This window comes from Lepisosteus platostomus, chromosome 26 (assembly GCF_059453375.1).
Source record: "Lepisosteus platostomus isolate fLepPlt1 chromosome 26, fLepPlt1.hap1, whole genome shotgun sequence".
NCBI classification, from domain to species: domain Eukaryota; kingdom Metazoa; phylum Chordata; class Actinopteri; order Semionotiformes; family Lepisosteidae; genus Lepisosteus; species Lepisosteus platostomus.
This window is the reverse complement of record NC_142636.1, coordinates 8,261,959-8,288,007: the sequence shown is the minus strand read 5'-3', so window position 1 is coordinate 8,288,007 and position 26,049 is coordinate 8,261,959. Positions and strand designations below refer to the sequence as shown.

At 49.8% G+C, this 26,049-nt stretch overlaps 1 protein-coding gene across 3 annotated transcripts; it reads right to left on the bottom strand.

Moving 5' to 3' along the window:
• Positions 1–321: 321 nt before the first annotated feature.
• Positions 322–24,960, bottom strand: mtx1a (metaxin 1a). Of its 3 annotated transcripts, none has more exons than XM_088620487.1 (8): positions 24,806–24,960; positions 12,708–12,777; positions 12,106–12,185; positions 8,358–8,450; positions 6,942–7,124; positions 5,249–5,325; positions 4,300–4,457; positions 322–3,921 (listed from the first exon to the last, which is right to left on the bottom strand). In XM_088620487.1, the coding sequence occupies exons 1-8, from the start codon at positions 24,884–24,886 to the stop codon at positions 3,680–3,682; spliced, it is 984 nt and encodes a 327-aa protein (XP_088476613.1). In that variant the 5' UTR covers positions 24,887–24,960; the 3' UTR covers positions 322–3,679. The 3 variants fall into 3 exon arrangements, with proteins under 3 accessions (XP_088476613.1, XP_088476614.1, XP_088476615.1); XM_088620488.1 differs by having other exon boundaries at positions 322–3,918; XM_088620489.1 differs by lacking the exons at positions 12,106–12,185; positions 12,708–12,777 and having other exon boundaries at positions 24,806–24,927.
• Positions 24,961–26,049: the final 1,089 nt, after the last annotated feature.

The following is a 26,049-nucleotide window of genomic DNA, read 5'->3' as shown; positions in this document are numbered from 1 at the left end:
GCCAAAGTGAAATTCCTGACTTGTAGCGTAATGTAAGGCTGGAGAGCCTTGTGGCTTCAGATACTGAGTGGTAGGCCACTGTCCTGAGCGGAAAAGGGCATTCCTGCTTTCACTGTCACTGGCAGGAACACTGTCCCCTTCCTATTGATTTATTTATGAGCCCGACATTAAACCTATACCTCTCCCCAGCTTGGCCACACTGCCTCCCTCTGTCTCTCCCAGTGCCTCAGCTCTAACTACAAACTATATTGGGAAAACAACACAGGCTGAAAATAAATGGAAAGTGAGCCACAACACAAAAAGTGCAAAACACACACCGAGTATCCAAACACCTGGATTTAATCATCCTCTGCCCCAAGAAAAATAAACATTATCGTTTGGTTTTTCCAGCTCAGTTGATAAGAACAATAAAACACAGGCCGGCTTAATGCAGTGGCCACAGTTTAAGATAAATCACATTTTCCCCCAATTTAATCCCATATTTTACCTGAAGAAAACTGTCCCATTGCCCTCATCCGCATGAGCCAGACTGCTAGGACACAGCTCAAGCCAAGGAGGCAAGAGAACTTTCCACACTGAGGCCGATCCCAAAGAGCAGGCTGGAGAAGACCTGTTGACATGCTCTCCACGATACCACCCACCAGAGAGAGATTACAGACTGCGAACCACAGCCGGAGGGACACAAGTGAGAGACGAAGGCGCTCCTCATCAGTCTTGTTGTTACAGAACTGGTCGACTTGGAATCACCAATCGGTGTAGGATTATGGGACACAACTGCTCAGGAGAGAACGGTACACCCAGACCATCACCGTCACAATCCGCTAGTGACGTGATCCAGGGTCGGACATTGGGATGTCTGAACCAGTACAGCCCTGCCCTGCCCGGCCAGTCCTGACCGCTGGGGCGTTTTGGGATTTGGAGGTGGGGGTGTCTGGAGCCACATACTGACCCACTCCGATGAAGCCAATTCCCTGGAATTCTTTGAAAAACAAAGATGGATGAGAGGGAAAGATCAACAAAAACTCAGACAAACCCATCGCCTATCAAGTTGAGCTCGACTGCCCAAGCGGCCTTCTCCTTTCTCCTGATCAGTCATTAAGAAGGCCTGATGAGTGTCGGCAATCTCCCAAATTGTGGAATTGGAGACTCCCATTCCAGGGAGACTCTCCCCCTCAGCACTCTGTAGATGACAGCTTGGAGAACCCCTTCTTTAGGAATTGGCGGTTCCTAAAACCGACAAGCCTCGAACCCAATAGCTTGGTGTGACCCCCCCCTCAGGATCTCACTTGGGACACTGCAACTGGAACGATGGGCATGGCCACCGGGGGGCGCTGTCGCAGGAACGCAAATGATCCCCTTGTGAGCTGGAGCCCATTAGCACCAGTGCTGTCGAGAAGCCCTGTCGGAATCAGCTACTCCGACAGCCCAGATGCTCCCTTCCAAGCTGTTGCTAGAGGCTTTTTTTTCTTGCCTGGAGCCAGCGCGGTTCCTGGGAAAACCAACTGTAATTTGCGGCTGGAGAAAATGCACATACTTCTCCGCGTTCGAGGTGCCCCAGACCAAGCGCAGAGGACGCGTCTGTCCGACACGCGAACACGAGGAGGATGCCGGAATCCTGTCCCGACCAAGGGGGTGTGAAATTTGCTCCTTCCATGACTGCGTGGTTGAAGCAGTACCACGGAGACCGAGCAATTCTGCATCTGGGAGCCTAACAGTAAACAGAAACGATCTTTCCGCCAATCCCAGCAAGCAACAGGCCCCAGGCATAAACACCCTGGATGGGGCTCCAGTATACATTCCAATGTAAGAGGAAAAGGGGGAAAAAACTTGGCCATATAACAAACGCGTACAAACAGGGTGCTTGGAAAAGGCCTTGGTACTGCCCACCAAGTGTGATGACAACTGCGGAACACTGAAATTGCTTTGGATAACAGTGGGGTTTAATCCTTGTTGGCAACAACAGGGTGCAAAGCACAGAGCACTATAGGGGCCGAGTATGGCCACAGTTCCTCTCCACGGCCTCTAGTGCCCACTGCCCTTGTCCATAGGAGCATGTTCCACATGGTCCTGCTTTGCAAGTGGACTCGGCTTCGCTGCAGGACCACTACAGAAAGATACAGGCTGTGCCTCTTTACCCAAGCCCCCCCTCCCCTCCCACAAAACCCCCACTCACTCGCTGTCAGACCCGGGAATTCAAAAGCGCTCCGGGATAAATCTCCCTTGGGAAAACAAACCCCAGGCCCCGCCCTGCCTGGCTCTCCGAGGGGGCACAGCCGCACAGGGTTCCTGGGGTGCCCCCTGCTGGACGCTTGCTTTTCCCAAGGATCTTCACCACAAATCCGGGCCAAGAAAGCGTATCCTCTCCCATCGCGGTTGTCAGCTCGTCCAGTTCAACACCGCTCCTGCTTATCCTTCGCCAGTTCGTTTGCAAATGCAAAGCCCTCCTGCCAGCTCCTAGGCCGAACGAGCCCTGAAGAGCAGAAGCACCGACACCGAATACACAAACTGCACTTCCTGTTCAGGGCCCCAGTACTCAGCTCTGCAACTGCAGATCACTTCTGCGTCAGCTGTATTACTTCCTATGCAAGTATCTCCGTTTTTGTGCCCCCGGTTTGATTCATGTCGCACCCCCTTCTTTCAATTGGGGGGGGGGGGGGGGCTCAGGAGGGTCCCGGACAGCAGAGACGCTCTGAGGGGGCACGCTGGCCCGGCGGCTTATCCGACTCCCCCGATTGAAACAAACAAACAATCGTATGCCTGGGCTTCCAGAGATCTGTGGCAGGGAAAAAAAAGTATCGGCACCCCCCTTTCTCCCGAAAAGCCACGTCCGATACCGAAAACGTGTGTTCAGGAAACACGTCTTTACACTGAATGAAGAGGGAACAGGGGTGATCCTCCAGTGCGGGGAAGGAGAGCCAGGGGGGACCATGAAGACGGGATCAAATTCAAGTTCCTCACCCATCTGGGCACAAGCACCCCCATTCTCCATGCGGAGTATTACATACCTTCACCAGATCACACAGATCCAGGGACAGTAGCCTGACAGCTTCCCAAGCCAATTTCCCGACATTAGGGTCTCGTTGGGCACATATGGGCACAAGAGCAATCGGATTCTCTTCCGCAACTATGTTTTGCAAATCTATCAACAGGCTGGATAGGCTAGCAGACCAGATGATTGCATGTGCAGGGGAATCCCCATCATTTTATTACAGCAGGCACATTCGAACTAAGTATTAGGCTGCAGAGAATTTGCTATAATAGGCTGGGTATGACATCGGCTCCAGTCCCCCTCCCCAATTTGGACCCGGGACGACTTCCATTCCGAAGTCCGACTTAGGTGTTGCTGATTTAAAAAAACAAGAAAAAACAGTCTGCTTGAAAGCAATGCATAACGGGAGACCGGAGGTATCCGACAGCATCCCGTTGGTCCCGCAGGACAGGAGAGGGACTGGTGCCCCGTGTTTGGGAGAAGAAAAACAAATGAAATGCCGGAAACGAGGCAAGACTGGAATGGCGCTCTCTGATCCCGCTGCGCAGTTCCTGGGAAGTTGTGGGAGCCCTGCTGTCCTCAAGAACTTGTGGATTTCCAGCCCCTGTAACCCCCCTGCCAACCCCACCCCCCCCACCACTCCAGTGTCAGTGTGTGCATAAACCCTCCTCCCCCCCCCCACCGCCATCTTCAGTCCTCCTCCTCCTCTCCCTCTTGCTCCTGCAGTCTGTGCCTCCTGGCGTCCAGCAGCGCCCCCTGTGGCGAGGCCCGGTGGACGGACAGCAGGCCCGTCAGCAGGGCGTAGCTCAGCATGGCGCCCAGCGCCACGAGGGCCGACAGCACCTGCTTGCGCCTCTTGTGCGGCTCGTGGTCGAAGTCGCCGCCGTCCGGGGTCTGCGGGGAGGAGGGCGCTCTGCGGGGCGGGCCGTCTACTGGGGGGGGGGGGGGAGAGACAAATTGCACCTCGAGTTAAAACGCCATTGCCTCCGCCGAACATCACCTCTCATCTCACTGGCCAGGAAGCCACAGCAGGACAGTGCAAAGCATCGCTCAAAACTAAGTAAGACAAGGGACAGGAGACAGCACTGCTCTTCGTGCTTGTGCAGCGTGATCCCCCTGATTCATTGATCACACATGAGAGAAATGATTGATCATCCCATCGTTCACGCGAGCATGCAGGGTAGAAACGGAGGTGGTCACAGCGGGAGTCTAAAATAACAGTGCAGAGTGCTGAACGCAGGTGACGAGCGGGAAAGCTCCAGCTCGGAAAAGGAGGAAAAGGATTGGGAAGGGAGGGCCGGCCGGCTCACCGCTGCCCTCGCTGGGGAAGTACAACTGCAGGATGCTGGTGCAGAACTGGCAGAGGTTGTCCAGGGACTGCAGGTGCTGCTGCAGCTTGCTGTTGGGCAGCTTGGCCTTCAGCAGGGGGGCCAGGTGTCCGAACACGTAGGCGTCCAGCGAGGAAGGCCTGGGAGCGAGACATGCGGAGCCAGAGTTAACGGGGCGCGGGGGTCACGGGGAGGCCAGGAGACTGCTGGGGAACCAGCACATCACCCAGTTCCCGCGTGGCATGGACAGACAGGGCAGGGGCCAAGGGGTTCTGTTAATTAATTACCGATTTATACTTCTGACTATTAAATTAATTGGATGCTGTTGAAGGTCTTAATCAGTTGCTTGTAAAACCTGCTGGAGCTGCCCATCCCTGCTATTCTGTACAATGCTGGAAAAAGACACACTGATACAGAGGCTGATTTGGTATGTACCATATACTTATATGCAGGCCTCACCACAAATTAGCATTTTGTCGCTCAGTAGGGGGCAGTACTGGCAAAGCATCACTATCGTCACACTGCACCCTAATACACGAGTAACACCATGGGGCTCACCGTGGTCACAGATGCATAAGGTGGAGTGGAATCCAAAGACTGACATTCCCACAGCCCCTCCCAGACACCCCATTTCTTAATGTTTATTCGTTAATCATTAAATGTTTTCTCTAAATCTAGAATGTGTCATCTGTGCCGTCCCCTGCTTTGGAGTCACGCGTGACCCAAACAACAGCCGGCCCCCGAGCCAGCCCCAGGCTGCCCGTGAACGCCTTCGATTCTTCCAGCTCAGCACACGACTGGATCCATTAAGGAAACGAGACTGGGGAGTGAAATAACCGCGGGGGGGGGGGGGGGGCCTCCCGAGGCTGGGCGGCCCGGCGGCTCCTCGGGGGGGGAGGAGTTTCGGAGCGGAACGGCGGCCTTGACTTACGAGTCCCCGAAGAAGAACTTGTACTGCCCGAGGCGCTGAGAGAGGAGGGTCATGCACTCCAGGGCGTCGCGATACAGCTGGGCGGGCAGACAGACAGGACAGATGCACGGAGTGCGTTAGTGGACGCACAGAGGGGGTTGTTTTCAGGATGTATTTCCTGCATTTTATTTGGAGCGGGAATACTGGAATGCTACTGTTCTCATTCCAGAACGCTGACTTTTCGCCTCCTAAACATGTGCGCTGGTGAGGACACATTCGGAATTTAATGTTCTTTCAGATAAATAAGCGAATAAGAGGCCATCTGGTCTCGTGATGTCCCTGCGGAAAAGGCCCAGCCCGTGCCACATGTCACAGTGGCCAGCATTGCCGCCTCGCAGCCCTGGGACCCAGGGTTCAATTCTGGACCTGGGGTGCTATGTTTGTGGAGTCTGCATGTTCTCCATGTGTTCACATGGGTTTCCTCCAGGTGCTCTGGTTTCCTCCCACAGTCCAAAGACATGCTGGTGGGTTAATTGGCTTCTGGGAAAAGTGGCCCTGGTGTGAGTGTGCGTGTCTGGTTGTCTGCCCTGTGATGGACTGGCATCCAGTCCAGGTTGTACCCTGCCGTGTGCCCGTTGAAAATGGATCTTGCATGATCCAAGAACAAGAAGTCGTTTTAACATCAATATGCTTCAAGTTTACACATTCGCAGGCAGGAAGGGGACACGAAGGGGAAGTGTATAAAAAACTGAGGACATGATACACAAAGAGTGGTGGGGGTCAGGAACAAGCTACCCCTCCATGTTGTTGAAGCTGAAACCCTGATTTTCAGGAAACATCTGGAAGGGATCCTGGAACCCACTAGCAACTAGTGACCCAACGATCTAGATAGGCTTCTGATTTGTAACCTCTCTCGCATTCTCATCCCACGGCGTTAGACTGGAGAACACGCTAAGAGCGGTGACAAACGAGAGGAGGCCACTCCAGTCTGCTTGCTAGTAGCCAGTAGATCCGAGGATGTCTTTTCCTGACGGATACCAGCAGAGGCCTGCTCCCTACAAACCCAATTTTTGTCACATCCCAATCCAAACTCTTTCTTGCAGTTGGACGGCGCGCGACTCTGGCTGTGAGGAGAGAGTTTGACTGCACGTGGCACTGAACTGCACCTTGCCATGGCCCTCCACAGGACTGAGATCCAGGGGAGGCGAAGAGACCTTTGGCTCTGGCACATCAACGAGAGAGTCTACTGCTGTCGGTGGGAAAATACTTGCTTACACTTATACGGCGCTTTTCTGGACACTCCACTCACAGTGCTGTACAGGGAATGGGGATCCCCTCCAGCACCACCAGTGTGCAGCCCCACCTGGATGATGCGCCAGTCCGCTCCCCACACATCAGCTCTCAGTGGGGAGGAGAGCAGAGGGATGAAGCCAGTTCAGAGAGGGGGGTTATTAGGAGGCCATGATAAGTAAGGGCCAGGAGGGAGTTTGGCCAGGATGCCAGGGTTACACACAGCGAGCGGATCGCCCCAGTGCTTAAAAATAAACAGAGTTTAACGACAGGAAATTGATTCCAGTTGTCAGATCACGTATACGCATACCTTAGCTGTGTGCAACAACCTGAAACTCTCAGGTACCACCAATGATGGTGCCCCCAAGATGGAACCAGCCCACGCTGTGCCGGTGCCCGGGATCCCCAGCACCCAGGCTCTCACCTCCTTCTCGATCTCCTCGCCGGGCTCCAGCCCGCTGTCCCCCGTCACCAGCCTGAGGCGCTCCAGCTGCCGGGCGTGCATGCGGTTGGGCAGGTAGAAGTTGAGCGGGAAGGGGATGTTCTCGGCGTACCAGCGGCGCGTCACGTCCACGTAGTTCTTCGAGTCCACCCACTGGGCGTAGATCTGGCGACGGGCCGGACACAGGACAGAGGTCAAGGCCACCGGCAGGGCCAGGGCACAGCGCAGGCGCGCTGGAGCTGCCGGATCGGACCGGATCGGGACCAGGGCTCCAGCCATGTCGGATGCGACTTAGACTTGTAGCCCCAGTGAAGTCCCTCATGTAAAAACACAAGAGGAGTGTCCAACATGGGATTTGAACCCAAAAATGACCAGCCTAGAGCTGTCATTCCTTCTCCACACTGTTGCCTCCAGGACATCAGCACTGCCACACTGGAGCTCCAGTACTGCAGGAGTAATGAACTACAGTTATAGGACACCAGCGCTGTTACACTAGAGCTACCAGACTGTAGATGAATGAGCTACAGCTACAGGACACCAGCGCTGCTACACTAGAGCTACCGGACTGTAGATGAATGAGCTACAGCTACAGGACACCAGCGCTGCTACACTAGAGCTACCGGACTGTAGATGAATGAGCTACAGCTACAGGACACCAGCAGAAATGCAAGTACACAAAGTTTCTGGATAGCTCTACAACCCTCCACGTGTGTGCCTTTGTAAGCCCACTTAAAATACTGTATGAAAACTCAAAAGCGTTGTGCAACAGGGAGTAATATTTGCATTCCTGCCTGCTCCCTGCTGTTAAATTAGAGATACAGAGCAGGGCAGACACAAGCAGCGCTGAACTCAAATTACAGGGTGGGCCACTACAGCCCACAACCGCAAACTTAATTTATAACGACACTGTCGTTCAGCGCACTAGGCCAGAACGCCGTCAGTGCCCTTTCTCCGGGGAATGGGAAAAAGCAATCCCTATGCAGTCAGGGATCGATGGGTTCCGAAAAGGCAGGATTTCTCCTGTTTGGCAAAAAAAAAAACCATCGGGAAAGGTGGAGGAAAGGGCCTTGAGTCAGGCAGGGCACCACGAGGGCAGAAAACCCCTCCTCCCACAAACACACTCTCCTTGCTTGGTTACGTGGCTTGGAAAGAGTGCGCTGGACCGCAGGGCTCCCCCTCCTACTCAGCCCTGCCGACATGTAAACCACACGGACCTTCGGGATCTTAAAGGAAGCCCTAGACACTGGGATCGTTAACCAGGGCGCTGCCTGCGGCGGGTCCCCAGGGCCCAGGGTTTGGGATGAGAGGAGAGGGAGGCAGCAGGAGAGAGGGAGGGAAGTAAGGAAGGAGGAGGTCAAGTCGGGAAGCAGGACATGGAGCCTCCCCCCACCACCTCACCAGCGCAGGCAGCAGCTTCTGCTCCAGCAACGAGACGAAGGCCAGGGTGTCAGCTCCCTCCTTGGCAGACAGGTCATAGTCCGCGTTGTATTTCTGAAAGGACAGAACAGCGGTTCACAATTTGAGGGGAGGCTACTGGGCCAATCCAGTCCTTTGGGTAGTTAATTAGTAGCTGATTGATCCAAAATACATCTGGATGCCATCCTGCTGTTTTTGGAAAGAAGACAGGGTATGGGCTTCAATGACCTGGATAGGCAGCTTGATCCACACACCTACCACCCTTTGTGTAAAGTAGTGCCTCCTGTCCCCAACAGGCCGATCTCATCCAGCTGTTTTTTTGAAAGAATGCAGGGGACTGGCTTCACAACATGACTAGCGGGCCTGTTCCACACTCCCACCACCCTTTTGCGTAAAGAACTGTTCTTGGTTTTAAACACTTTCTCATGATTTCCATTTGTACACTGCTCACTGCAACCCGAACCAGGGCGCACAAGCGATAACCATGTGGAAGTGCAGAAGAAGATGCCCCCTCTCACCTCTCTGCAAGCCTGGCTCCTGTTCCAGGTGCAGACAAAGAGCTGCCCAGCCATGCTGTCAAAGCCAATTCCCAGGCTTCTTAGCTCTTACCCTCATGCTCTGCCCCAGACGTGCAGGAAAAAGGGCAATGCACCACAGTATCAACACACCAACAACCCAAAATAAAAAAAAAAACAAACAAGCTGGAGGTTAAGCGAATAACATCAGGTTACATACGAGAGGAATCCACTGGGCCGATAATGAATAATGGATCCTAGGATCTCAGCTCGTTTCTGGAAAGAAGCCGGGGTCTCGGCTTCAATGACATGGCTAGCTGGCTTTGTTACACACTCCCACCACCCTTTGTGTACAGACGTATCCCTTCTTCACGGTCTTAGATGCACCAGATTTAAAGCGGACAGCAAGGAGAGTTCGCCCAATGGTATGACCATCCGGTTCTGACACCACGTCGTACTTTGGGAATCCTGGCCCGTTACCGATCCCTGGACTTTACAGGCCCAGCTGGACCTCCAACCAAGTGACCTTAGGGTCAAGCAGAGACTCGCCTCCACCGTCACACCTGGAGGAACAGCCCAACGGTGTGCAGACCGGGGCACCCAAGGGTTACCGCAATCAAGCCGAGGACGGGCCGTCCTTGCAAAATGGACAGAACCAGAGCAAAATAAAAATAGTGCCACCACAGTTTTTCCCAAAACAAAGGGTTAATGTTCCATCCCCCAAGTTAATGTTAGCAGGAGCCACTATCACAGCCCAAGACGCTTGGCTCAGCCGGAGGAAACCTGCTGTTAACAGCAAAACACAACCGCTCCAAGGCCAGCGTGACTCTGCCAGCCTCTTCGGTTTCCGTGTTGATTAGTTCCTGCACAGCAGCTCTCGGTGCGTGCCCGTCTCCCACTGTCCTGGCTCGGAGAGGCCGTACCGCAGCTATCCGCAGGGATGGGTTCCCTCTGGGCACCAGCCCAGCACTCTGCACTTCTGACAGGAGGAGAGGATCGCAAAAAACACATCCTGGCACCAGAGTAACGGGATGTGTTTCTCATCTTATTTTAACAGCTGAGAACACCAGGTCTTTGAGTCTAGGATGAACCTCTGAAGCTTCATAGCCAGGGAGTGCAGAATGAGCTCCTATACCCCAGAGATCACAGCCAGGCTCCCAGTCCAGAAGGAGATCCTACACCCCAGAGATCACAGAGGCTCCCAGTCCAGAAGGAGCTCCTACATCCCAGAGATCACAGGTAGGGTCCCAGTCCAGAAGGAGCTCCTACACCCCAGAGATCAAAGCCAGGCTCCCAGTCCAGAAGGAGCTCCTACACCCCAGAGATCACAGGCAGGGTCCCAGTCCAGGATGAGCCCCTACAGCCCAGAGATCACAGCCAGGCTTCCAGTCCAGGATGAGCTCCTACAGCCCAGAGATCACAGCCAGGCTCCCAGTCCAGGATGAGCCCAGAAAGTACATCAGGTGTCTCAATCCAAGCTCTGGCCATGAATCCCACAAAATAATGCAGAACTCACCATGCAAGGTGGGATAGGACCAACTAGTAAGATGCTCATATTCTGCACAATACAATATCGTCATGCAGTGACCTGACAGCTGCAGGCAGGCTGTGTGCGTATTTCTCTGAAGGAATTAAGGTTATCGACGGCACATACATATACAGAGGGAAAGGGAGGGAGGGTGTGCTGCTGTTCAGGCTGGAGGTTGGGAACATTCCTGTGTTGATGCAGGGGCCAGCCTGACCAGTTTATGACGTGCCTGTAGTTTAAAAAGTCTCAGTTCATATAATGACTGTCTTCCTGTATTTCTCCCTGGTGTGTTTCCTGTTACACGTAGGCTGCAGAAATTGTCCTCGCCTTGGACCGAACAAGGAACTCTCCCCCGATTGAAAAGAAAATCTTGCAGAAAGATTGAGATCAGAAACTGCCTGGAGAGAGGCAATGTGGGGGTCACACAGTGCTATCAAGGCCTGCAGAGGCAGGAGCAAAATGAACAGGCATCTCTGCGTTTTCTTTTTTACGTCCCTCTGTTCTAGGCAAGACGAGTCGAGACCCAGCTAGGCGCCACCATGCGTGTCAGCACTGGAACTCCATTGGAAACACCCCATTCTCCTGGCCGAGCAAATATCACCTGCCACTGCACGAGGACAGATTGAGCCAGCAAGGACACGCCTGCCTTCAAGAATACTAATCTGGAAAGTCCCCCTCCAGCAAGACTCGGGTGCAGCTCCACTCAAGAATGTAAATCACTGGACTTCACAAACAAGTCCCTCAACACACCCTACACAAACAACTTCCTGGCCTACACCCTCCGGTAAAAGAGTGGTGCACTCTAAACCGCTGTAGGGGTGTAACCCCAGTGTCCTGGCCAAATTTCCCATTGGCCCTTACCAATCATGGCCTCCTAATAATCCCCCTCTATGAATTGGCTTCATTACTCTGCTCTCCTCCCCACTGAGAGCTGGTGTGTGGGGGAGCGTTCTGGCGCACTATGGCTGCCGTCACATCATCCAGGTGGGGCTGCACACTGGTGGTGATGGAGGGGAGTCCCCATCACCTGTAAAGCGCTTTGAGTGGAGTGTCCAGAAAAGCGCTATATAAGTGTAAGCAATTATTATTATTATTATTATATTATTATTATTATTATTATTATTATTATAGGACTGGTCAGGATCCACGTCACGCCAGCCTGTCTAGATGGGAGATCCGTGCTGCACACTGATCACTCTTTGTTCCTGTGGGATGTAGCACATCCTAGAGCACTGCCCACACTACGGACTCGGTTGACGACCACACACCCTCAACACAGCTCGACCAGAAGCTATCATTCTGGCACTTTGCATTCGCTAAATAAAATAATAAAGCAAAGTCCCGACTGGTTAATCAGAGCAGAATCACTGCCAGGCAGATGGCTAATTGCTATTGGGATAACCGGATGACCGTTTCAAAGTGCCCAGTAGGAAGGACACTGTCCCCACTGCTTATCTGTCCAAGCTTTCCCAAGGATGCTCTATGAGGAAGACAGTCCAGCAGGTTCAAGGGGCCTCTTCAGTCAGAAGCAACAATGTTCGGCCAGTCTCCCCAGAATTCAGCTTCTCCCCACAAGCATGTGCTGTTGAGATCTTCAGAGCCTGATGGACTGTCCCCCCTCCGCTGGTAGCACCGCTGTCCAACAGGATCGAGATCTATCCAAGACCAGAAGAAGGGCTGCTCTCACCTGTTTCCTGAGGTGGATGATGATCTGCTGTGGTTGAGACAGACACCCTTCCTCTTTGGTCTTCAGGGCTGGTAGAGACCCTGCCGGAGGGGAACCAGAGAGGTCACAGCCATCAGAAAACACGCCGCGGACTGAAGGAAACCCCTGCCAGCAGCCTCTCTGCTGAACCATCCATCAAGTGGCACATTTTGTTAAGAGGTTAAAGACTAACACTTCTATCAGATACTACCCACTGGCGTCCCTGAGACTAGTCTATTTGTGCCGGTTTCTAAAAACTGCCCCCTTCAAAGACTAGCCAGATCACAAACAGGCCAGAGCAATTAGCAGAGCAGGGATTTGCAGCTTCTACCTTGATGGAGTATTGGAAACCAAGACCCCCTCTCCCCCCTGTCCATCATTCAATCATCCTTTCTCTCTCCCCTCAGCTGCAGCTCATCCAGAAGCTACAAAATGTCTGTATTCCAACAAGCAGCCTACCCCCACTCAAACAAACCCAGCACATGCTCTCTCTCTCTCTCTCATGGCTGCAGTAACAGGGAGCAACAGCCTTCCAAAACACAGAGAAAGTAAAACATGTAGGGGTATGGGGTCCCCGATTTCACCTGTGGGGCTCTTCCAGGGGTTGGCAATCTTGTGGACTTTGAGGGGAGCCCCTGCGAACTTGGCATAGGTCTGCAGGAGAAAAAAAAAAAGACAAGAGCCAGTTATCACTTTTTTCTGGACAGGATTGAGATCTTGAAGTGCGAGATGGGTCCGGTGACCTTGGGGTGACCTGGGATTGCAGAATGGCTACAAGTGACAGGATGGAATCCAGTGCTATTGTCTCCTGGTCCTGCAGATCCACAGGATTATTTTTTGAGCTCAGTCCTTTTCAATATTTATTTATTTTCGCTGTGCACAAAAACGCAGTAACACAACCCCTGCCTTTTAAATGTAGGGGTTCCTGTTAACTTGCTTAGTGTCACCTGTTCAACTAGCCAAAGCAAGGGAGTACAGTTACATTACAGATCATTTGCACCTATTCAAACAGCCAACTTGCAGTCGCACTATAAAAGTTCACCACCTTCATGTCAGACAGAAAGCAATCTGCAAGTGACAGCTCAAGGAAAGGGTGACCTACTGCAGGGGTGCAGAGGGCTACAGTGCAGGCAGCACACCTGACTGAGGGCAGCTCAGAACCTCAGAAACGGGGACAGGGTTAACACGCGTGATAAATCCCATCAGACCTTATAAAAGCCGAAAGCAAACCGAAACCGAAATCGAGCACAAAACCCAAAGGAGACGGTGTTCCTGCAGGACCAGGGAGGAGAAGTGCTGCCGCAGGAGATCTGGTTGGCAGAGAATGTCAGAAAGCTCACAAACCAGGGGAGCCGAGCTGAGGGCAAGCAGGCGTGAGCAATGTCTCTCGGGAACACGTGCACAGCGCACGGAGAAATTAAAACCGTGGCACAATGACAGGCGGCGCAAATTACTGCTGTAACCGATGCTGTGAGACCACCAGGGCTGCACACCGCTCTGCCACACACACAGAGCCCTGCGCAGAGAGAGCGTGTATTAAAGACAGGACCGTGGTCAGCTTCTGAACCGACGAGGAAAAGTGCTGGGTTCCGATATCTGCATGTTGGCGCGTCTGCAAACCACTGATGTGTCTGCAGATTTAGCACAGAGTCCGGGCCCGCAGATCTGTTGGGGAAAACGTCGACCCAGGAAGGAGAATGTCAGAGGGGCACCGGCACTGCTACTGACGGGGCAGAGGAAGCAGAGGTAGGAGGCGGGTGGTGTCCTGCTCCTGTCCTCGTGGGCAAAGACAGGGATCGAACTGTGGGAGGGACAATTCCAGTGCGTCTTTGGAAAACCTGGGATAAACCTGGGGATGATCCAATCCTGGAGCAGCAAGGTAGCTGCTCTGACCTCCAGGCTGTCCCAGATCAAGGGGTATAAAAAGACAGGAGGGCAGCCATTCCACAGAATCACCCCAGCAGAGCAGAAGAGAAGAGCAGTCCGTTCCAAAGACAGACACAGCCTGTGAGCGACACAGATAACCAGTCACTGGCTCGGCTCTCACACTGGGACACAAAACAGAATGGGCCCATCCAGCTCGTTCGGTAGTTAACTGACTTGAGTTTCTCCTCCAGCTGTTTCTGGAAAGAAGCCAGGGTAATCCGCTTCAATAACATGGCTGGGCAGCTTGTTCCACTCCACCACTACCCTTTGTGTAAACAAAGTGCTTCCTCTTCTTGGTTTTAAAAGCACCTCCACACAGTTTCCATTGGTGCCCCCTGGCTTGTGACTCACTGTTTCTTTGGAAGATATCTACTGGGTTGACTTTCTCGATGACTTAGACGATTTTGAGCCCCTGTATGAGGTCCCCCTGTTCATCTCTGTTCAAGACTAAAACAGTTCAGTCCCTTCAGCTTGCCAGTGAAATGCACCCCTTTAAGAGAGTTTCCACCCTTTTTCTTCTTACAAAAAGGAAAAAAAAACATCCCTTGAATCTTATTTTCCTGACTGGAGTGGGAAACAGGCCAGATCCATCAAAAATGACTTAGGTACTGAATTTAGGTCAGTTTGCATGTTCTCCCTGCGTACGCGCAAGTTTCCTCCCACAGACCAAAGACCTGCTGGTGGGTTAATTCTTTTCTGGGAAGACTGCCCCTGGTATGAGTGTGTGCGTGTTTAGGTCTGTCTGCCGTGCAAAGGACTGGCGTCTCACCCAGGGGGTAGCCTGCTTTCCGTGTGGTGCCTCCCCGCATAGGCTCCTGCTCCCCTGCAAGTCTGGACTGGACGAAGGGGAACGGAAACCGGTTGGATTTTATAGGGCTCACGCCCAGCTGAAAGGCTCCTCTGTCACAGACTGGTAAACGAGGATGCCAATCTGGTCACGGCAGGAGTCAGCGAGAGGAAAAACAATATTCCAAAATATCGGAGGCAAAAAAAACCCAAAACAAAGAACAGGCAGGAAACACGAAGGCGAGAAGCCCCGTCTGAGATGTTGCGTCTGGCGCGAGGAGCACCGAGACAGGACGGGCAGCGGGCACATGGCTCGGGATCACGGCCAGGCTTGGCGACTGCTGCCACCAAAACAGATTTCCACCAGATTCGGCGGGAAGTGAAACACGACAGCGCTGGCATTGTAGCCAAGCACATTTTGGGCAGGACGTACTAATTTTGCGAGGTGCGCAGAGGGATTATAAACTTCTTTAGTGCTCCTGTTCCTAATCCATCCATCCATTTTCTAACCACTCCATCCAATTCAGGCTCGTGGGGGAGCTTGTGCCTATGCGAGCAAGCAACTGGTGCAAGACCTGGATGGGATGCAAACACACACACTCACACCTGGGCCAGTTTCCTCCAAAAGCCAGTTAACCTACCAGAGCGCCTGGACTCAGCGGCCATGACGGGGTCGCGCTGTGGAAAGCGAATCAGGCTGGTCGTGTTGGAGATGTTTGCATTTGGAGAGTAAGGAATCATCTCGCAGGCAGCTCGCCCAGTGAAAGTTCTAGCCTCCAGGCTCGGGTTGAGCCCAGGTGCGTGGGTTTGGTGCTCAAACCTGTGGGCAGCTGCAGGCTTTGGGGTGACATCATCGAGAGACCCGCCCGGCTCGTCCAATCGGAGGCAACTCTCCTGTCAGGTGCAAGGGAGCTCAAAGCCACTTTCTCATTCACAAGGGCTGCCTTGGAAAGAGATGCCCCAGCAGGGCGATAACCGGAGCAATTTGAATGAAACAATTTGCTCGAGGGTACGACCGGAGTGTCTCACCTGGGGTGAGAATACAGGACCTCCCAGGGCTTCAGAGTCCTATCCACTACTCCAGAGGGAAACGGCCCTATCCAGCAAGGATGCAGTACAAGGAGCACAGCAGAGAAACACGTCCATCAGGTGTACTTCTGCACTACAGTGCACACGACACCCGCCGGAGGCCAAACGTTTAGCGATGCATCTCAAAAACGCTGAAGCATGGAGGAAAGGGGATTTCAAAGCCAGCAAGTCCCAAAAGAAGCATTTAAGAAGGCAGGCTTAGCTGGAGGATTATCCTGGATTTACGTGGCCTGAGCCCAGAGTCTGCAGCACAGGAAACAGGAGTTCACTGGCAGGCTAGGGCCGACTGGAGTGAAGTTCCAGCCTTCTCACATTTTGGCATGAAGGGTAACGCATATATCTGGTCTGGCAGTTATACTTTATTTTTGGTGACAGCAAGGTTTTTTTTAAAAAAAAACAACAACAACAAAACATCGGTGCCAAGACAACTTTCGTTTCCAAAAGTCGGATCACTGATGAGGGTCCGTGACGAGATGGGTCATGCGCAAGAGTGTCCAGTTTTCTTAAATGTAAGAGGAGCAACTGAATACACAGGAAACACCGTACCCAAGATCAGGCATGAATACTGACCCCCTCCCCCAGCACAGCAGTTGAGGAGGTTCAGGAGTTCAGGGTTTAGAAGCAGCAGGGTCTGGTACAAGTTGCGCTAATAAACTGTAATAGTTCATCAGTAATACTGAATTTGCACAAAGTTACCAGACTTAAACCATCCAATTTTTATAGCAAATTACAAACCCTGGAAATGGCTCAAACTGCTGTGCAAGAGGAACCTTATTTCCACCCCTGTGCAATGAATTGTTCGTGCAAATGAAAAAGCTGTAGACTTTAGAATCCCAAAACCGCACTCACTGTACTGTGCCTGCTGCTCTTTCAAAACCTGCCTTCACTCAACGGTTAATCCTGGTGGCATTTGGAGAAGGCAAAATACTGGGAGTCGAAAGCTTGTGGGTTTCTCCCTGCAGCTAAACACTAAACTACCCACCAGTGGAAAACCACTCTTACAGCTTCAAAAGACTGACATCATGGCTACGATTTTTATTAGAAAATTCTTCCATAATTTTAAAAACGCAAGTCATAAAAAAGCCTCCAAACACAATTGCCGCAGCCTGACTTTTTCCATTCAGCATTTACAGAGATCATTCCTATTAAAACAAGCAGGCACACCGACATGCATCTCAGTACAACACTAAGCACAAACTGGACGGGTCACAAACACCAGCAGCAAAAACAGGCTTGGCCTTGCCCGGCAGACAGATACATGACTCCAGATAGTTACACCCGCAAAAAGAAATGCCTGTAGCAGAAGTGTTAAAGAAATTTTGAAAAGTCTGGAATATTTCACATTTTCTTGGAACAGGCTGGGGGAAAGGTCTCTTAAAGTTACAGCACGACTGACTGGCTATTTTATTACAAGGGAATGCAGCTGGGTCCTGAAACCTCCTTCTCCGAGTGTGGTATCGCTTGCCAAAACAGGAGCACCAGCAAACCGTTCCCAGCACAGGGTTGCCTAAAGACCTGACCAAAGACTGAGTAAGATCCGACTGTGGGAGAAGGAAACTGAGCCTCATCAGAGACAGAATTCCTGCTTAAGCACCGATCCCCCGCCCCGATCCTGGAGGAACTCCTGTGTTGTTGCTGGTTTTGTTCCCACTGGGTTCGACATCTCCAGCCCTAATTGATCTGCTTGTTTAGGCTTTTAAAGAGGAACTGCAACGCTCTTTCGAAATCTTGGGGTTAGAACGAATCAGCCCTGAAGAGGGCATTTGAAGCCACAGTGAAAGTAAGATGTACACATTAACGTGTAAACCCTCCAATTTACATCACAACACAGACTAAATTTCCAGGTAGGAGCGGAGCCATGTTCTGTGATTCAGAATGAGGTAACAAAATTTCCAGGAAAGTGAAGCAGCTAAACAAGCAGGCTTGTGAATACATCTCTTCTCTGTTAATCCAATTGCTCTCCATTTCCACACAGTTTTGCTAATAACTCGGAACATTTCTGCGGTAAATGTCTGCTGTACAACCTGTGCTTAGTCACTCGTATGACTCACATTACACTAGTCAGTACAGTGACTAGTGAGCAGGAAGGGCCGCCTCACGTCACAGTCCATTGGAACTCTCACTCTCGCCCGTGGTGAGACCAGGGGTTTGTGACAACATGGTGACTTATAGTACTTTCAAAAAGTTCACGGTTTTGTGCTCAATTTGTACAATTTTTCTCTACCGTTAATGAATGTATTTCGTTATAGAGATTAAAAATAACCGGACTGAGAATTTAGGACTGCAGTCCCCAGCTAGTTTCTTTGCTCAGAAACCCCTTAATTGAAGGGTACTCCTCTACCAAACAACCTCAGCACACAGAACTTTACACAGCCTCTTGCCGATATTTCTGATGAAACAGTTCTTAATTACCTGATCAACCAATACCACTTATCAGACACAGCCAAAACAAGCGCTAAATCCTAGTGCACAGGACATACCGGTTACATTTCAGGCAACACACCTGAAGCAAGGAAGATCTGAAACTCAAAGATGAATACAGGGTTGATACCCACTAAAAATCCCAGGTGAACTTTTTAGAGCTGAAAGCAAATTTACAAATCTGCCCCAGATCAATCAACCTGCAATCAGGAACTCAAGAAGCTGGGACAAAATCCAGAAGAAGCGCCCCCCCCAGGACCAGACCCCCCGATCTAGAACCAGCAGGCACAGCGCCCCCCCCAGGACCAGGCCCCCCGATCTAGAACCAGCAGGCACAGCGTCCCCCCCAGGACCAGACCCACCGATCTAGAACAGCACACAGCGTCCCTCCAGGACCAGACCCCCCGATCTAGAACTCTAACTGGAAGGAAATGAAAACAGACACAGTGTTCCTCCAGGACAGGGCTGGGAACCACTGGGCGAGTGCTGAAAAGGAGGACTGGCGGGGCACAAATCTGCGTTGACATGTGCTGAGTTTTGCTTTTGGAGACCAGCCAAGCCTCCACAAGACGCACACAAAGCCAGTGCCTACTACCCTCTAATATACAGTCTCTAAGTGTAACGTTGCTAATAATAAAAAATGCGCTGGGAGCAGTCGGGAGGGAAGCGCTCCTGAGTCCGGGCTGTGGAGGATGAGCTCACACAAGCCCAGGCAGCGGCTGCACACTGTCAGGGCGCCGAATGGAAAGAGTGACCGGCTCCGGCTCCCAGACGCGCGCACGCACACACACACACTCGTCTCTCATCGCGCGGGCTGGAAAATTCCTCGAGGAAATCCCGAACGCAGCCGCGCGTGCTGCGGAGCGTGTGCGTTTCAGCGCCGCCAGACGCCGGCTGATTACAGCGCGCTGTGCGGCTCAAACACCCCCTTTCATCCGCGCGCCGCCGGGCTTCGGGAGGCGCGAACTGTCTCGATGGGAGATGGTTTCTGTTAAAAGGCCTGGAATTCAAACCACCCCCCACCCCCCTCCCCCCAGTCCTTCCACAAACAAAGAATTAAGAGAGGTTTGCCCACAAGATTTTCCAGACATCTCTCAATTCCTTCAGAGCCAGAAAAGGAGGATTTTGAATCACTTCTGACATTTGTTTAAGCTTCTCGTCTGAAACCGTATCGGGGCCTGGGTGCCCTGCAGAAGAGAACTGGCTTTTTCAGGGTATCGGCTTCAACAACATGGCTGGGCAGCTTGTTCCACACTCCCACCACCCTTTGTGTAAAGAAGTGCTCTGGGTTTTAAAACCACTATCACAAAATCTCCACTTACGTCTTCCGATTCCTGGCTCACTGCTCACCAGGAATTCGTTCAACCGGCCTGGCTCCTGTTCTGGCCGAACACAAAGATCTGCCCAGCTGCTGTCAAAGCCCATTCCCAGACGTCTTGGCTCTCACCCTCATGCTCTGCCCCAGACGTGCAGGGAAACTGGCGACGAACCACAGTATCGACACGCCAACAACCCACAATTCCAAAAATCCAGTTGGAGGTAAAGAGCACAACACTGGTTACAAACTAAAGGACTTTGCTGGGCCGATCTAGTCCTGTCGGCAATTAGTAGACAAGGGATCCCAGGATCTCGACCAGCCGTTTCTGAGAAGAAGCCGGGGGATCTGCTTCCATGACGTGGCTGGGCAGCTTGTTCCACACACCCACCACCCTTTGTGTAGGGAAGCCTCCCCTGCCGGTGCGACTCAATCAACCCCATTAAAACAATGGAGGGAGGGATCGGGCGCGTCACGCGTGCATCGTGTTAAAAAGAGGAACACGTGACGAGGGACTCGTTCAGCACAAAACACGTACGCGTGGCAGGCGGAACAAACGGAGGCCCGCAGTAGCAGTTGGAGGGGCTTTCTCCGGGCCCCAGGGTCTGGCTAGGGTCGCCCTGGCGAGCTGAAGAGAAGCAGCGCAGTCTCCGGGACTGAACACACGCCTGTCGCCGCTGTCAACGGCCTCCTTAAACAGATTAATGACCTCTAAGCCCTCCGACACGAAAACACTCTATACCTATAAAATATATATATATATGTCCAAGTGTCTCTATGAATGCTCGCTTTTCGTTACATTGGATTGCATTTTCCGTTGTTACTGAGAAATATCGCCTTCCATGACCAGCTGTTATTAATTCAGGTGTGGCAGCTGCGTCAGCATGCGTAGGCTGCAAAGGAACAAGTAATAGGTTTATCCCATGCTGAAGAAAGAAGAAAGAAAACAACGTTTCGGCCGTGGAATAAACCTATTACCTGTTCCTTTGCAGGAGTTATTAATTCCCGCACAGCGCAGACAGAACAGCTTTAGGATTTCATTGGAAGGACAATTCACACCACACGCTAGGACTCCAACTATCGGCAGAATAAGTGCCGACTTTTAAAAGACAGCAGCAACAACAACAACAAAAAATCACGTGGAATGGCAGTTTTAGTTGCTGAATCTACGTCGTTAGGAAGACTATTTACTCACCGTGGATCTTCAGCAAAAGTTAACAATCGTTTTGCTCGTTGGTTACTGAACGCCGAACAAATTCAAAACCCTGCCCTGCCTCAGGGTGTGCGTATCGCTCTTTCTACGGAGTCAATGCGCTAAAGCCCCGTAGGTCTGGGCTTCTTTTCACATTTCTCCGCGTAAATACGTTCATTTTTTCATAATTACGACGAAAATAAGAAGCCGCAACTGTCACAAAATAACCTTCCGTACAATTTTTGTGTGGGGTAAATATAAAACCGGTGTATTCTTTCCAGCAAAACACCGACTTGAGTCCGGTGACAGAGGAATTTAATGGCCCCCTACGCCAAATTGCTTGTACGATGCGCCTGAAAATCATGAAAGGATGCCAAAACAGAGAGACTGTACTGGCGACGAATGTGTTCATTAAAACAAATAAAATGAAGGTATTTTCATCAGCGGGTTAAAATCAGTCATTGTACAGTGTCTAAATGAGGTTAAATTGAGGAGTTGCACGGTTTTTATTGATTACGACCGCCTTTTGAAAGCCTGTTCACAGCTCATCAGCACCGAAATCGAGGGGCAAATCGTTGATTCATTTAAAAGCGACGGGGTCAAATTTAACCAAACAACATCAAACAACAGAACGAATCTGCACCACTGCACTCGGGAACCGTCTCGATCAGCTTGTTCTGTGAATTTTTATTTCTTTTAAAGACCCGAAAAGCTGTGCCGGTGTCAGCCGAGCGATCTCTCACTACACGCAGCGAGTTTACGGCTGTGTGCCGGGTTGCCGTGGCAACCGGGTGATCGAGCTCCGAGATTTCCTTCGCTCGAACAGTGAGGCCTGACGGGGCCCGGATCCGTGAGCAGAACCAAAACAGGATTCCTACCCTGTTCCGCTCGAAACAGAAGTAAAAAAAAAAAGGGGGAGCTCCCGAGAGATTTAAGGCAGCCGTTTCCCGCGGCTAATCCCCGGCCTTCTCAAGTCCCTGAGCTCTTCGAGGCCGCATCCTGTTTGAACAGCTGTTCCCTCACTATCGCTCACCCCAAAAACAGCCCCGGTCCGACGGCCTCGGACTCCTCAGGAACGACATGTCAAACGCTATTTGTCGGCTAAGCTTACCGAGAAGAAAAGGTCTGGGATCTGGGGGATGCTAAGGCCAAGGCACGCATTTAACTGAAGACTAGTTACATTCAACATCATTCCCCAACCTTTCCAAATTTCGCAGCGTAGAACTTGCACGTAGTTTTCCCTGAAAAAAAGATTCCCCCCGCCCATGACCAACAAATGGATTCATCGAAAGTCATTTCGCGCTTTAACTTATATGAACCTCTCTTGGCCACCGACTCATTCAGAACTCAGACATGCAGAACTATTCCTACTAAATGTTAAAAGTTGGATTCAAAATGAGTTAAAAGAGGGGTAGACATGGAGCACAGGTACCTTGAGAAACAGCACATACATGAGCAAACAGTGCCATTAGGTTTACATTAACATGCAGCCTAGTTCATGTGGATATTCTCTAACACTTGCCATTCCATCAGAAACATGCAAGTCAAGAGAAAGCGTGCCGGTCATTAGCAGCACTTACAACGCAAACCAGATGCCAAAGCATAGCTGTTTGATCCGCTCCAAGTTTAACAACCAGAAAAAAATTATTTGCACGACTGTACAATGCTGCACTGCTCACACATGAAAGTTAAAGACCATACTGTGCTCTTAAGAATATTCTGACCTCACATTTGCTTATGCAAATTCCAATCATTCATTTTCTATCTGCTTCATCCAAGTCAGGGTCACAGGGGAGCCGAAGCCTATCCCTGCAAGCACCGGGTGCAAGGCAGGATACCCCCTGGATGGGACACCAGTCCATCACAGGGCACACACAGACACACATACTCACACCAGGAGCAAACTTCCCAAAAGCCAATTTAACCCACCAGCATGCCTTTGGACTTTGGGAGGAAACCCATGCAAACACAGGGAGAGGATAGAAACTCACAAGTACTCCAGGGCCAGAACAGAACCCAGGGCACTAGCACTGTAAGACATCAATGCTTACCACTGTACCAACCTCTATGCAAATATGTTCAAGATGAATGAACAATGCCTCTGTTAAAGAGACAGAGGCAGAACAATAAGCAGAACTGTGTAGCTGTGCAGACAACAGTACTGTGCTGTTAACACAATTTCTAGAAACTTGTGAAAAGATTCCTCTCTTGAAGTGGAATCCGATATCGGATTTCACATATAAATTGAAACGGGTCGAGAACAAAATGAAGGACCTCTTGTAGGGCTGACTGATTTTTAAGTGGATTTCAGATAGAAGTACCTGCAAAACATAATCAGACTCAAGAGTCACTAGAGACTGACATGGCAGAATCACATTGTTCTCTATATCAGAGGTTATATATCTTGGCCCTGAGTGACTCCTGTGTCGACTAAGTTCTTAATCATAGGCTGCCTCATTTCAGCTCTATGTGGGGCACAATTTTTAAATTGTGCTTTCAGCTCTTAAAAAGCTGAAAGAGGTTTGCAATTGGTAAGAACCACATACTCATCAGTGAGGTTTAGGCCAGCCCTCTCCCAGAAGGTACGAGGTGAAAACACTGACTCACTGTGTGAGCTGTCTGATACAGTACCATCCCCACCTGATTAAGATGATAAAAATTCAAATTCATTGTTAAGAAATGAAAAAACTAAGAATTTTGCTCCTTTACTGCTGCCTAAACAGCCGTGGTCCACATTGAGGAGAGAGTGCATCATGTTCTGTGTGATGGAAGTTGTTGGAAATAATGCACTTTAGTTTTAAAAACCAAGAATTAAACACAGAAAATAAACCTTAAGGATCAGTATTCAGCACTACTGTCTTGTATTTAATTATGTTTCAATTACTAGAGATTGTAGTATACAGAATACCTGCAAAGCAGTTAGCTCACTTGACCCAGTTAAAACAGTTCTAATAAAGAGAAATACGAACACACTGGTTTCTGCGTAGCCTTGTTTCAAGGTCGCCCGGTTAAGGGGTAAACTAAAATGTTTTGTAAAAAAAAAACAGTAAGATAATAGCTGAAAGGCCGAAAGAAAATAATCAACTTTTTATTTTTATCAACTGTACTGTACACGGCTCGCTGAGGTTTCTCCCGTAACAGGTTTGCTTAATTTCCAAACCAATTCTCACCCCTGGTGTCCTCTGAAGCACTTTACATGAAAACTGGGAGAATACAAGAAGGAAGCGGTCCTAGTTCTACAACGTCACTCTCCCGTAAACCCCAGATGTAAAGCGCACTTCAAGAGATAAATGATATGTTTTTATTATGAATCTGTTGATTATTTTGGCTTATTACCACAAAGGTAAATGGTCTAATACTGCTCTGTCTATTCATTCTTTTAAAGTTGAATTCCTTTATTATTTAACTTCTATGAGAAATTCAAAGAATCAAAAGGAAAGACATACTGTACACTGGAAATACGTAAAAACTATCATTTTTAGTTTTTACAATTGTGAATTCCTCTGGCTGTGAAGTGTCTATTTCTGTATCCATTTTAATATTCTGTCTCCTTTTATTTCTGGTAAAAAAATAATAAAAAGCGCACTTCAAGAGGACACTTAAGAGACAATATACTAACATAAAAAAGTATACACACTAACTGAAGGAATACGGTAACTTCACGTATTCGTGGTAGTATAAGTTAAGGGGGTATTGGTTTAAAACAGATAAAATCAATGACTGACACTAAATTATCACAAGGTGCATTTAAAGGATTACACAGAGAACTGCTGTCTCATCTCGCACACCCATTTCAGTTTTCAAATAAACTGATTTAAGTAAGAAAAACTCTCCCAGGTCAATCAGGAAGCAAGAAACGGCCACTCGTCAGGTTCCCAGGGGATTTAAAGAAATACAGTTCACGGATCATTACATAAAATAGTGATTTTGCTTTTATAAGGTTAAACCTTTACCAGTACTGTCAAGCATTCCGTGTTCACAGAAGGTAATCCCCAATCGCCTTTCCAGCAGTACAGCTCCATGGTGGCAGCCATCTTGTCTCTCCCGAGTAACCTTTCACCCGGAACTTCTCACCGGCAATATCGCTTCTTACAACCCCACGCGAGTTGTAGCTTTAAGTCCGAACACCCTTTCTGTTGACAGAAAGCCGTAATGCGTTTGGAAAATTGAAAGTATCCACATTAAACTTTTCAAGAGTATCACAGAAATGTTTTTTTAAACACTATCATGCTAGATTCGCGCTTTGAAAGAAATGAACAAAAACAGTAATAAAGATGTCAGTTGTCAATAAAGATCTTCGTGTAAAATTGAGAAATACATATTTTAAAACTGTTCTACGAAGTCTGTCTAACTTCACTATTAGTTTCTTAAAAAGATAATATCTGTTAAGATTATATTTAAATACAATTTTTTTAAACTGATGATAAACGGGTTTATAGCTGTTGTTATATGGTGCATGTTTAAATCTTGTTATTATTGTTAATGACCGACTACTTCTTTGAACAGTTATTGTGGGTTAAAATGGCTGTATTGATATGCTGGTTTTTTTTTTTTTGCAATTAGTAGTTGGCACAAAGAAAAAGAAAACTATCAAAAACTATCCAGCCAGACACTAGTTTTAACGATTCACAGGAATTGGAAGTGTCCGGATCAGTTTTAGTGTGAATTCCAGAGAGTATATACATAGGCTTACGAAATTTACCAAGAAATGGAATATTCCAGAAAGTGAGGCCTGGGCTGGGGGGACGAGGTGTTTATCCTTCAAAGGCATCCTGGCCAGTGACGCATACAATTTGAATTCTGTGTTGTACACTCTCACTCATATGTTCAGCAACCAGTACAAGCACATCATTTTACTGTTTCTGCCCGGGACAGGGGTAAATACAATTAAAAACACAGAAGACAGCTCAGGACAGGACACTTCTCATGTCCAAGAGAAGAAAAAAACATTCCTATTTAAAAAAACAAACATTTGTTTGACTTGTTTACTCCTTTAATTAAGCAATGAAAAAAATCAGCAATGAAAATGGCATCACCCTTTTCACCTTTTAAATGCCTGATTGACATTTTTCTCCACTCTCAAAGCTCAAGTCTCTGATGATTTACATTTGATTTTAATTTTAGTTTAGTAATTTTAATTTTTGCTTATGAGGTGTATTGCTCACTCACTTTTTTTTAGTTATTGTATGTTGTACGA